At 63.8% G+C, this 12425-nt stretch overlaps 3 protein-coding genes across 3 annotated transcripts; all 3 read right to left on the bottom strand.

The window, feature by feature from the left end:
• Positions 1–21: 21 nt before the first annotated feature.
• Positions 22–2978, bottom strand: PAGR1 (PAXIP1 associated glutamate rich protein 1). The gene is made up of 3 exons (XM_056138862.1): positions 2076–2978; positions 1799–1881; positions 22–533 (listed from the first exon to the last, which is right to left on the bottom strand). The coding sequence occupies exons 1-3, from the start codon at positions 2558–2560 to the stop codon at positions 331–333; spliced, it is 771 nt and encodes a 256-aa protein (XP_055994837.1). The 5' UTR covers positions 2561–2978; the 3' UTR covers positions 22–330.
• Positions 2979–3819: 841 nt separating this feature from the next.
• PRRT2 (proline rich transmembrane protein 2) lies at positions 3820–6583 on the bottom strand. Its single transcript, XM_056138783.1, has 4 exons — positions 6409–6583; positions 4857–5779; positions 4433–4565; positions 3820–4285 (listed from the first exon to the last, which is right to left on the bottom strand). The coding sequence occupies exons 2-4, from the start codon at positions 5712–5714 to the stop codon at positions 4275–4277; spliced, it is 1002 nt and encodes a 333-aa protein (XP_055994758.1). The 5' UTR covers positions 5715–5779; positions 6409–6583; the 3' UTR covers positions 3820–4274.
• Positions 6584–7514: 931 nt separating this feature from the next.
• MAZ (MYC associated zinc finger protein) lies at positions 7515–12078 on the bottom strand. Its single transcript, XM_056138838.1, is given in 6 exon segments — positions 7515–8597; positions 10066–10237; positions 10507–10570; positions 10930–11786; positions 11871–12029; positions 12031–12078. Coding segments are annotated over 6 exon segments (1437 nt in total). The 5' UTR covers positions 12064–12078; the 3' UTR covers positions 7515–8445.
• Positions 12079–12425: the final 347 nt, after the last annotated feature.

The following is a 12425-nucleotide window of genomic DNA, read 5'->3' as shown; positions in this document are numbered from 1 at the left end:
GGCTCTGGGTGAATCCACCTCTGCCCCATCTGGCTTGAATTTCCCAGTCTGGGGGAAGGTAGTTCTCCCTCCCACCAGGGCTTCCGTCTGGGCTCTAAGGGCATGCCCAGCTCTAAGAGACGATAACTACTTTTTATTTGCGATTCAAAAGTCAGTCCAGGCTTCCAAAAAAATGTTCAACACAAACCAGAAACACACACGCACATCTTTGTGTTGGGAGGATGGGGTCGCCATCTCACACGCACACATTCACACCCTTTTCCCAGATGCTGGGAGAATGGAGGGCCGGTGGGTGCGTACTTTGCACCTGAAAGGCAGAAGCAACTGCAGTTAATATTTCCGCTGCTGCCGGGGGAAGAGACCGCTCCCAGAGGACCGGAGTGAGGGACTGGTGGGGTTGGTGTCCTCTGAGTCTAGGCTGAAGAGGTCCCTGCCAGTCCGGAGAATCTGTTCCTCCAGTTTCTTATGTCTCTTCATGTCTGAAAGGACCTTGTCCAAGCGGGCTTCCCGTTTCTGGCTCCGAGCTGAGCTCCCTAGAGAAGGGGGAGTTGAGAAATTTAGGGGTGAGGTTGCATACAGCCGATTGTCATGGAACTTTAGAGCTGGGTCTTCACTGAGGGAGGCAGTGAAGTTCTGAATTATGCGGTGCCACTAAGCATCCCAGGCAGGGGGAATAGCAAGTACAAAGGCCCTGAGGTAGGAAATCAAAACTCTTTTAAGAGTGTAGAGATTTGGCAGAGATGAGAAAGATGAGGCCAACTATTTACAGGGGTTTGGAGTGCTTGTAAATGGATGTCTTTACAAAACCTCTTTTTTGGGGGGGGCTGGAGCAATAGCACAGTGGGTAGGGCTACACGCGGCCTTGCACGCAGCCAACCCAGGTTCAACTCCCAGGATCCCATATGGTCCCCTGAGCACTGGCAAGGGTAATTTCCGAATGCAAAGCCAGGAGTAACCCCTGTGCATCGCCGGGTGTGACCCAAAAAAGAAAAAAAAAAAAGAAAAAAAAAAGAAAACCCTGGGTTTTTTTTTGGGGGGGGGGGTCATACCCAGAAATGCTCAGGGGTTACTCTTGGATCTGCCTGCACTCAGGAATCACTCCTGGTGGTGCTCGGGGGACCATAGGGGATGCCGGGAATCGAACCCGGGTGGGCTGTGTGCAGGGCAAGTGCCCTACCCACTGTACTATCACTCTGACCCGTCTTTAGAAAATCTCCAGGGTATGTGGGTTTGGAGTGTTTCAGGTTTGGAGTGTCTCCCTAGCAATAGAAGTATTTTAAACCGAGAAGTGGCAACACAAGTTTTACGGAGATCACTTTGAATGCTAAGACAGAAGGCAGGGAGATGAGTTAACAGGTACAACAATCCTTGTAAGAAATAGAGGTTTGGAGATGGGTGTGGTGCTGCAGGCTGAGAGTGGTAGGTGGATTTGGAAATGTGGCAGCAAATCAAACAGGACTTGCTGCTGGAATGATGGAAGGAGCAAAGGGAAAGAAAGTCTGGCTCTCAGGCTGAATGAAGTCAAGGAAGGCACAAGGCAACAAGATGAGTTGGTACAGAAGGGCCTGGTAGCAGGCTCAGATCACGCTGATGGGGAAAACTTGGAACATCTGGGGAGGTGGAACAGGCCTAATGGGAAGCAAGACAGAATCCTCTGTGAGAGTCTTAAGATGGGTATCGATCTAGACTGGTTTGCTGGGGGAATGCTCCTCCGCAGCTAGAAGTTGGGGAGCGACCAAGGCACCCAGACGGAGCACTGGCCCTTCACCTCCCCACAACTCCTCCCTTTGGTCTATACCTGGGGTGCGTCTCCGGTCAATCAGGGAATCCTTTGGTGTCATGGGTTCATCATCAAAGTCAAATTCGGTGGGCATGTGTGGCCTGGGACAGACAAACGTGCGAAGAAATGAAAACGGGTCGATCCAACGCCTCACCCGCCCTACCACCCTCTTCAGCCTGCCGCTCCGCAGGGAAGGCCCCTGCCCGCCCTCCACCTTCCATGCTCCGCCTCTCCCCGGGGGCGGGGAGGGGAGCCGGGAACAGCCCCAGGAACTAGGGGTGAGGGTGTTCCTCACTTCTCCTCCTCCTCTTCTTTGGCCTCCGGCTCCTCGTCCGATCTCTCCTCCTCACTCGGGGCGTCCGGCGTGGGGGGCCGTCGGGGCAGGATCTCGGCCTGAAGCTCTAGGGTGCCGTGGGCGGCCAGCAGTTCATAGAGCCGCAGGATTTCCGAGGGAGGGGGCATCCAGGACTGCCCGTCGGCGGCCAGCTCCACCTCGTCATCGCTGCAGGGCACGCACCAGTCCTCCGCCTCCCCCTTGGCAAGCTCTTCCCCATCCTCGCGGGGGGTCTCTCCCTGCGCCTCCTCAGTCCCGGGGCCCTCACACCCGGCCTCCTCCTGGCCTCCCTCCTCCCCGTCGTCCTCGGCTTTGTTGGCCGAAGCGGAGGGGCCTCCGGTATCCTCCACGGCCAGAGCCTGGAGGCCCGAGGTCACCTCCCCTTCTTCAGACAAAGGCACCGCCGTTGTGGCCGCAAGGTCTCCATGAGCCCGGACAAGGGACATGCGACACTAGGGAAGGGCCCCTACGATGAAAAGAGCTGCCGCAGTTCCCCGAGCCCCCGTCCCAACAAGGACCCCAAGGCTGCCCGCTTAGAGAACGTCTCGGCGGCCCTTGCAACCAAACCGCCCGTCCCCAGGAGGGGGCGCTCGATCCCCGCCAAGGACCCCGCCCCACGGGCCGAGATCCGGTCCTCCGCGGTGTCCAGGGACCAGCCCGCGCCACTTTCGCCCTCACGACGCCCAGGTGGACACCAACGCCTGCGGAAGCGCCTCCTCCGCGCGGAACGCACCTGGCGCTAGGACCCGCCTCCCGGGCTGCGCAGGGTGACAGCACGCAGGCGCACAGAGACGGCGCGGAGGCTCCGCGCTCGGCCGAGCGACTGGGAAGTGGCACGCCAGGAAGGAGTGCACATGCGCAGAGAGGCTCCCGGGCCACACTGGCGTCGCCCACAGTAAAGATGGACGCCAGAGCGGCGCGTGCGCAGACTACCCAGCAGCGTTTGCCCGAAAGGAGCGCGGACGGACGCAAGGACCAAGTGAGGCTGAAGGCGGGACTCATGCAGTCTGCGTTTATTGGTGTTTCAGACTCATGCAGCATCCGGCATACAAAAAGGGAGAATCCGAGAATCCGTTTTCATGTATCCTTTTTTTTTCTTTTTTCAAAATTTTGTTTCCCCGCCACCCCACCCCACCCCCAACACACACACATTTTTAGAAAACAAAAATTCCGTCAACTCCGAACCGCGTCGAACCGCGCGGGAGTTCAGTCCCCGCCTCCCAAGCGGACTGCAGCGAGCAACAAACCTGGTCCTCATAAAAAATGATTGTAGAGCGCCCGCCCCTCCCTCGCTCCGGTAGCTCGGAGCTTTGGTCCTATTTGGGGGGGGGGGGGGGGGGTTCTTTTCCTACAGAGCCCGCGAACGACCGACCCCCGCCCCGAGAACGCCTGTTTAAGAAAGTTACTCGCTGAGTGGGCTCTAAAGCCCAGGTGGGGCGAGTCGGCGGCCCCGCCCTTCTCCCAGGTGTGGTTCACCACCCCAGCACGCGGTCCGGACCGGGCCTGGGCCGGAGTGGTCCGAACAGTGAACAGTCGGAGCCCCAGGTTAGAGAACCCTCTCCTGACACCTCTGCCCTCCCAGTAAAAGCTGGAGTTTTTGCAGAATGAACGGTGGCAGGAGGGTGGATGGAGGAGAGAGAGGATCTTGGAGGAGGGGAGGGAGGGGAGGAAGGAGGCGGTGGGTGTGGAGGGGGAAGAGGGCTGCGAAAGGCGAGAAGGAAGAAAATAATCAGGAAGGTGCCAAGACAATGAAAGTTGGGTGGGGGAGACCAGGCTGGGGTGCAGGGAATCCCTGGATTTGGAAGGTGGGCAGAGATGCAGGGAAGCGGAGAGCAAAGACTTGGGGAGGTTGTTCAGGGAGGTTTCCAGAAGTGCAGGGAGGTTTCCAGAAGTGCAGGGCTAGGGAGGCCCAGCGGTTGGCGGGGATGCAGGCAGACATACAGGGAGGTTGGAAACAGTGCAGGAGGAGGGAGGCCTACGGTTGGCAGAGGAGCCTGGCAGGATGCAGGAGCAGGGAAGAAGCTGTAAACAAGGCTGCTCAGGCTCCCTTGGTCCCTATGGGTGCGGGCCTGGGCCATCGATTGGGCTTCCCCCAGGGAAGGGTGGGCCCAAGGCAGCTCCCAACAGGAAGAAAAGTCTTGGGATGCAGGGCAGAGCCCCTCACTTATACACTGTGGGAGAGGAGAGGGAGGGACGAGAAGGTGGGAGACAAGGAGAGACAAAGGAGACAGACAGGAGAGAGCAGGGGCAGGGGTTAGTACAGCTGCCCTTGCCAGCCCTTCCGCACCGCCCAGCCTGTCCCAGACCCCCACACTCACCGCCTAAGTTGATGACGCAGGAGGCGATGATGATGAGGACCCCCCCTACCAGCGCCACGATGCTTAAGAGTTTGGCCACGCGGCCCAGACGTTGGGCCCCGTCCACATCCCCCTGCTGCAGGCTGTTGCGGGACTGGGGTGAGGAGGAGGAGCGAGGGCACGCGGCAGGGATCGGGTGCGAGTCGTCCGGAGGCGGCAGGTGGCCCATGGCCAGCGTGAGGAGAGGAAGGAGGGGCAGGGGAGGAGGAAACAGGTCAGCCAGGCCCCGGGGCAGTGTGGCCCCCAGATTCCTCCCACCTGAAGGGATTTAGGACTCAAGTCCTGGCTGGGGGGAAGGTCCATGCAGAGGGGTGGGAGGCCAGGCTCCTTGGGGGGCGCTGACCCAGGCATGGCCAGAGCTGGGCCCAGGGACCCCGGGGCTCACCATGACAGCATAAGCGAAGGCCACGATGTTGACAGGCCACATGGGGCAGAAGCAGGACAGGATGGCGAGGATGATGTAGTCCCGAGGTTTCTGGGTGCCTTCACCCCCCTCCACCCCAGACCCGACCAGCTGGGAGCTGGGGTGGCGGCTCAGGCTGCCTCGGGGAGATCCCGGATGCCCACTGTGAACCCTTCCTTTCCGGTCCTCCTCGACCAGCTGCTGCAGCACCCGGGGGGGAGCCCCGTTGGCAGGTGGGGATTTGGTGGAGGGTGGTGAGTGAGGCTGGGGCGCCGGGCCCTCATCCCCATCGCCCGCCTGCAGGGGAACTACTGCCCCATTCTCCTGCTTTTCACCCCCACTCTCAGTCAGGACCTCAGGGGTGGGGGCCTCCTGGGGAGGGGACTTGGGCTGAGGGGCTGGCTGGGGGGCTGGCTGGGGAGGGGGCTCGGAGGCTTGCTCGAGCGGGGCTGTGGGTTGCACAGCAGCTCCCTGAGCTGCAGAGGCCTCTTTGCTCACTTCCAGGTGGGATGCGGGTTCTTGGCAAGCTTCTTCGGGGCTGGTGTTAGCCTTAGAGTTCCCTCCTGGGCTTGAGCTGTGGTCTCTGGCCTGGGATGTATCTGGGGCTCTTGCTGGGGCCTCCGTGGTTTCTGGAGTTGACCCCACCTTGGTCACCTCGGGCTCTGGGCCCACAGGGGCCCCTGGAGTGTCTGGGCCTGGCTGTGGGGCCTCTGGTTCCTCAGGGACCCCAGCGGGGACAGGGCCAGCTCCCACTTCAGAAGAGCTAGGCCCCTGGCCCTGGGTCTGGGGGTTCTCCTCAAGCCCCTTCATCTCGGGGCCCTCAGTGCTGCTGGCTGCCATCTTGGGAGGGGAGAGGGGAGAGGGCGTCCGCTGGGAGGCTGGAGCGGCAGAGACAGCAGCGGGTCCTGGAAGAGGAGGAGACGGGCTTGTGAGAAGAGGCTCGCCGCACCACAGCCCCAAAGGGCTGTGTCTCGGGCCAGCGGGGCGGCTCTGGGGAGAGGAAGAAAAGTTGGGGTTTCCTTTGCCTTGGGGTGGGACATCTCTGGGGAGGAGTGCTGCGGGAGAGCCCTGTGATTAACCCCTTGGTAAACAGGACCTTCCTCATGGGCACCTCCTGGGTCCAAACCTGGATGCTCGGATCCTAGCAGGTGGCCCAGCACCCCCAAATCAACAAGCAGTGCCGACACCCATGCACTCAGACAGACAGGGCAGGGGCTCCCCCGAGACTCCCATTTCACTCCCTCAGCATCCTCCCCTCCTCCCAGGGCACCCAGCCGGTGCGGGTTTTCTTGCTGCGCGTTTGGGGCGCAGACATCCGCGCCCCTCCCTGGGGGGGACCTGGCATCTCCTCGGATCCCCTTCTCTGCTCCCCCTCCTAGGGATTCCCTCGGGCCGGGGACGGCGCCTCCATCTCCCATTGGTGCGGCGCGCCCACTCCCACCCGCGGGTCCGCAGGCGCCAGCATTCCTGTGCAGCCCTCCCGGCCGTCTGTCGGTCCGCTCCTACCCGCAGCCAGGGCGCGTCCGGGGCTCACCTCGACGCCGGGCTCCAGACTGCTGCTCCCGCCGCTGCTGCCGTTGCAGCAGCCGCAGCCCGGGAGGGAGCGAGTCAGCGAGCGAGGGAGGGAGGCGGCGGGTCTCCCCTCGCTCTGCTCGTCCCCTCCTCTCCCTGCTCTCAGGTCCCCTCCCCGCCGCTCCCGCCGCCGCGCGCGCCGCCCCCGCCCCTTGCACGCCTCCCGCCCCTCCCGGCCAGCCCAGGGGAGCCACGCGTGCCAGGCCCCGAGTTACCCGGGCAACCAGCTGGGGGACCACTCTCGTCCCCTCCCCGCCCCCTCCCCCGCGCGCGCGCCTCCCGGGGCGCCCCCTTCCCAAGCCCCGGGCCCCTCCCGTCAACGGTCACCGGGTCTCCTGACAGGAAACGGGTCTGCGAGGACCACTGAGCCGGCAAGACCCCGAGGAGGCACCGTGAGCAGAAAGAGGGGATGGGAGATGTGGCAAAACTTGGGAAGGCTGCAGACAAGCACGGCAGGGTCTCGAGAGAGGGGACTCTGCAGATCAGAAGACCCCTGCACCCCAAAGCTGCACAGCAGAAATAGGTACTGGAAGGCTCCAGGAAAAGGGTCCTTGGAAGGGACTTGCAAGATCAGGATGACTGCAGGGACAGTGTGGCGCAGCGGGGGGCGCTGGGCGGAGCTGACTCCAGTCTGGGCAGTGCCAAGAACCACCGGGCCAAGGGGCAATGCAGTTCTCTGGCTGTCTGCTCCCGCCTTACGGCTCAGCTCCCCCAGTTTATCTGCAGCTACAGCATCACTCGCCCTCAGGGCCCGGAGCGCGCAGGTACTTGGCAGCCCCCGCAGGAGAAAGCGGGTAGGGACCCAGGGCAGTTCCGCTGTCGGGTCTCTAACCCCTGCCTCTCCAGCCCTCCAGGGGTTACTGGGCCCGTGCCCCTGGAGTATCCTATGGACTGGTAACCTGCTCTCCCAAACCTGGGGCGCCTCGGCCCCACCCAGGCCCTAGGCGGTGCCTGGGTGCTGTCTCTGGGGAGGAGCCACAGCCGAGCCGGGCCAGCCCCAGAAAACTCCTTGGGGGTGGAGGAGGACAGCTGGGGGCTGGGGAGGTGGTCATTCAATTCAGCCAGAGAGAGGTTTTTATTTAAAATTTATTGTAATAGGGTCCGCGCAAAAGGAGGGGGTGAAGGGTGGGGAACATGCAGGGGACACAGGAACACGATGACATGGCCAGGGCCACGGACTCTCATGGGGAAGAGGGATGAAAAGAAAAGGCCAGGGCTGGAGCTGGGGTGGGAGAGGGAAAGGGGGGAGACACTGTGGCTGCATTTCCCCCCCGCCCCCAGGAAGCACCTCTAGTCTCTGGATCCCCCCTTCCCCCGGCCCCTAAGATTCCATCTCTTGCCCTGCCTCTGGCCCTAATGGCTCCTCATTTTGCTCCCCTGGTCTTTTGCCCCAACAGTCGACAGTCGCTCTTACGTTTTAGGGACTGACCCCAAACCAGCCCGCTTTATGAAGGTACAATCTCTGCCTTCCCTGCTTCTGCCCCTTCTCAAGTCTCCCCTCTCCCCCCTCTTTGGGGCAGTATCTGATATTCCCCTCCTTACTCTCCTTCCCCCTTAAAAAAAATAATAATAAAAGCACCAACTCCCCAGGGAGGGGTAGCAGACAGTAGGGGGTAGGGGCTAGGAGAGCAGGACCATCAGGGGAAAAAGGCTCACAAATCCCCAGAAGGGCAGGGCAGGGGGGTTCCAGAAAGGAGAGGGGGTGAGGGCAGTGGCTGCTCCTGTCCTCCGCCACCCCTGCCCACTGTCCAGGGGGCTTCAACACAACCAAGGGAACAGGTGTAGGTGGGGTCAGGTCTGAGGGAGAAGAGAGGAGCAGGAGAAACAAATCTTTAAAACCTAGTGAATTCCCCTAAGAAAACATTTCTTCCTCCTTCCTTCTGGAGGCTCCTTGGTTGATGGGGGAAGTAGTGAGGAGTTGGTGGGGAGAGGGGGGAAGAGGAGGTGGAACCAAGGGACTTTCCTCCGTTCTCCCCTCGGTCCCCCGCCAACCTGGAGCTCACCAGGGCTGGGAGGGAAGTGGCTGGGAGCTCACAGGCACCCCCTCAGCCCCAGAGAGGGAGCCCACGGCTGTGGGGGGAGCTGCTACTACTGCTGCTGCCGCCGCTGCTGCCGCCGCCGCTGCCGCCATGGGACAGACCTCACCAGTACCTGCAAGACAAACAGCAGATCACAGCGCAAGCTGAATGGCGAGAGCCTGGCCCCTTGCTCTAGACTCCTCCAAACTCCCTCCCTCGGGACACAGCCGTTGCTCACTTCCTGCTCACTTCCTGTCTGGTCGCAGAGGCTTCAGCCTGCATCCCTACCCAGTTCTGAAGGGGCCTCCCTGTTTGGGCAGCCTCCCTAACTGGAGTGAGAGCTGGGATTCCCTGGCCTCGCTAAGATCCCCTACTGGGTCCTCTGAGCCCCCTTGTCACACACCCCACCCCAACCCCCCAGCCAGTGCCCCACGCCTTGCCTGGTGGGTGCGGGGGTCCCCCTCAGCAGGTGGGCTGTGGCTGGGGGGCGTCTCCCGGGACAGGGGGGGGCGGCCCCCCCAAGATGGGTCTGCATGTGGCCGGCCAGCTGGGCAGGGGTCTTGCAGTGCACGCTGCACAGCTTGCACAGGATGCGGTCAGCCCGCGGGGCCTGGAGCCCATGGTCCTTCACCGCGTGGATGCGCAGGTATGCTGCCGTGGTGAAGCCTATGGGGGGGGGGGATTGGGTTGGGGGGGATGGGGGTCAGCCAGGCGGAGACCCCAGAGACGGGGCTGTTCTCCTAGGCGGGGGGTGCCCTGCTCAGTGGCCCTGTCCTCCTCCCACCCCATCGTGGGTTGCCTGGGGCTGGTTGGAACAAAGCCTTCCTGGAGGCCGGGCCTGCTAGAGAGGGGTTGGCTTTATGGCGTGGCACCCACAGCCCATGCTCTAGGGCTGGGGGCGATCTCCCGGGTGACTGGACATGGATTCCTAGCCACTTGAAGGATTGACCCTCAGCAGAGACGGCTGTGTCCCCTCCCTTCAGTGCCCTGTAGCCTCAGCCCCTTTACTCAGTGATGAAATGTTAAAGGCAACATTTTCTGCTGGGAGGGCAGGACGGGTGCCCACTAGACCCCAGCTCAGGAACCTGCCTGCCTCAGGCTGAAGATCAGGTGTGGCTGCAGAATTCACTGAAACTTTGTCTTCAGCCCCCTGGAAACTGCTTTTCTCTCCCTGACCTTTTTTTTTTTTTGGTTTTGGGGTTACACCTGCAGTGCTCAAGGATCACTCCTGGCAATGCTCGGGGCACCATATGGAATGTCAAGAACAGAACCTGGGTTGGCCGCATGCAAGGCAAGCGCCCTACCCACTATACTATCTCTCCAGTCCCAGCAATGGGTTCTCTTGACACTCCTTCCCTCAAAGCACCCACGATATGATCCCCTGCACACCCAGACCCACTGGTCTGGTCGTGCTTTAGCCACGACCAGTTAGAATTTAACTTTGGTGCCATCCCCATGCCAGTAGCTCCACTTGCTTCCTGCAGGGTTCAAGATGCCACAAGCTCTTGGCTGCAGCCCTTCTGACCCTCATCTGTGGCAGGGCCTCTGACTTGACTCCCACCCTTTGTCCCTGGCCCTCCCAGCAGACCCCTACAAAGTACCTTTGCTGCAGAGTTCACAAACATGGTGAGGGCCCTGGCTGTGCACCTTCATGTGGTCCGAAATATAAGCCGAGCTCAGCATCTTGCCACACACGTGGCACGGCACCTTCTCCTCGTGTCGTACAGTGTGCGCCCGCAGTCGATCCTTCGTTGCAAAAGCTGCCTCACATTTCTGGGGAGGGGGGAGGGGCGTGGGGGGTGTCAGGAGAGTTAGAGCTTTGGGGAGTGGGGAGAAGGGGGCAAGAGGTTAAAGGAATCAGGGCCTTGGGGATCTTTGATCTGTAGGAAATGGAAATGGGATGATGAGGTCTTGAAGGGATGAGAAAATGGAGTGAAAAAAGCAAGAGAGAGAGAAAAAGGGGGTCTGAGAGGTTGAACTCGGACAGCTACAATGAGGATCAAAATCATGAAAACCAGGACAGGAGGCGGTGGGCTTCCTACCTCACATTTGAAGGGCCGTTCTGTTGAGTGCACTTGTCTGACGTGACTGTTGAGGTGATCCGGCCTGGGAACACGTTGGGGGTGGGAGTTAGGGCCCCGGCGCTGTCCCCAGAGCAGTCGAGTTCAGCTCCCCGGGGTTTCCTAGAAGGTGCAGCCTTGCCGTCCCGCTTCCCCAGCGCCGCCCAGGCCAGGCGGAAACCCCTCCCCTCCGGCGGGGAGGCCTCCCAGCCGCCTCCCCGCCCCGTGGCCCTGCAACCCCAGGACCCACCCCCTGGGCTAAGGCCCACCCCCGGGCTAGGGCCCGCCCCCTGCTCCGGGAAAGCCGGCGGGGCGGGCCTCCCTCCTCCCCCAGCGCGGCTGCGTCCCCGATCTCGCGCCCCCCCCCCCGCCCCCTCCGAGCGGCGGCCGCGGGCCCGTGCACACCGGGAGAAGCTCTTCCCACAGTGGGAGCAGTTGTAGGGCTTGTGCACAGCGCCGTCATGTGAGCGCACGTGGTAGCTCATGCGGTCCTTGCGCTTGAAGCGCTGCTGGCACACCGGGCACTGGTAGGGCTTCTCGTCCGAGTGCGACAGCTTGTGCCGGTTCAGGTGGTAGACGTCGCGGAAGGCCTTGCCGCACATCTCGCAGGCGTGGTTCTTCCGGATGCGCTTCCCCGAGGCGGTGGTGGTCACCACGCCACCTGCGGCCACGGCGGCCGCCCCGCCGCCGGCGCCCGCGTCGCCCCCGCCCCCGCCGGCCCCGCTCAGCTGCGGCACGCTCAGCAGGCTCAGGGGCACCATGGTGGGCATCTTCATAGCACCCGTGGGGACCCGGCCGGCCTTGGCGCCCGTGTGGATGGCCTCGTGCCTCCGGAGGTTGTAGCCGTTCTTGAACTCCTTGGCGCACAGGGCGCAGATGTAGGGCCCCTTGCTCTTTGTCTTCTTCTCCAACGCCGACGCGACCGGGGCCACGGCGACCGCCGCGGTGGGGGCGACGACGGCGGTGGCCGCGGCGGCGGCGATGCTGGCGGCGGAGACGGGGGGCGCGGCCTCGGCCGCGGGCGCCGACACGGGCGGGGGCGGCGGCGGGGGCGCCGGGGGCTGCTTCAGCGCCGCTGTGTCCACAGTGGAGGCGGCGGCCGGGGCCGGGGGGGTGGCGGCGACAGCGGCGGCCGCAGCGGCGGCGGCGGCGGCGGCGGCGGCCGCAGCCGACTCCTGGGCGGCCGCGAGCACCGGGAGCAAGTCCACCTGGAGGGGCTCGGCCGCCGGGGCCTGCGGGGTGGGCGGGGGCGCGGGGGCGGCCTGCGGAGACAAGGCGCGTGTGGGCCGCGGCGCGGCGTCCCCCCCCCGGCGCGGCCCGGCCCGGCCCGGCCGACCCCTACTCACCTGGAATGGACTCTGGGCGCAGCCCTGGGAGGCAAAGAAGCGGGACTGGAGCTCAGCCCCGACCTGCAGGGGGTTCTGGGCGTGACCCTGAGGTGGCGGGAAGGAGTTCATGAGGCCGCCCACCCCCCGGGAGTCCAGGCCCAGCACGGGGAAGGGGGGGGGCCAGCAGCGTGCAAGGGAACACGGGGAACATGGCCTCGGCCACGGCGGGGGGGCCCCGGGGCTCAGCGGGGGCCGGGGGCGCGGGCCGCGCGGGGGCCCGGGCTCGGGGCGCCGCCCCCGGCCGGCCGGGCTGGGCCGCGCCGAACGCATGGCCCGCGGGCCGCCCCGCCGCCCGCGCACCCCGGCCGGCGGGAGGGAGCAAAGGAGGGCGCCTGGCGGGCCGCGGAGCGCGGCGACGGCGGCGGCGGCGGCGACGCCCCCTGGGTGGGGGCGGAAGGCCCCGCGGGGCCGGGGGCCGGGGGCGGGGGCCCGGGCGGCGGCGGCGGCGGCGGCGGCGGCGGCGGTTGGAGCCTGGCGGGGCGGGGTGGGGGGGAGCGAGGGAGCAGCTCGGCC

This window comes from Sorex fumeus, unplaced genomic scaffold (assembly GCF_029834395.1).
Source record: "Sorex fumeus unplaced genomic scaffold, SorFum_2.1 ptg000130l, whole genome shotgun sequence".
Classification (NCBI taxonomy): Eukaryota; Metazoa; Chordata; class Mammalia; order Eulipotyphla; family Soricidae; genus Sorex; species Sorex fumeus.
This window is presented reverse-complemented; position numbering and strand designations above follow the sequence as displayed.

Coding starts and splice junctions, on each gene's coding strand:
- PAGR1 (XM_056138862.1), bottom strand. CDS start 2,560: ATGTCCCTTGTCCGGGCTCATGGAGACCTTGCGGCCACAACGGCGGTG. Junction 1,882..2,075: donor AAAGAAGAGGAGGAGGAGAA/GTGAGGAACACC, acceptor TGTCTGTCCCAG/GCCACACATGCCCACCGAAT. Junction 534..1,798: donor TGACCGGAGACGCACCCCAG/GTATAGACCAAA, acceptor CCCCTTCTCTAG/GGAGCTCAGCTCGGAGCCAG.
- PRRT2 (XM_056138783.1), bottom strand. CDS start 5,714: ATGGCAGCCAGCAGCACTGAGGGCCCCGAGATGAAGGGGCTTGAGGAG. Junction 4,566..4,856: donor CCTTCGCTTATGCTGTCATG/GTGAGCCCCGGG, acceptor TCCTCACCCCAG/TCCCGCAACAGCCTGCAGCA.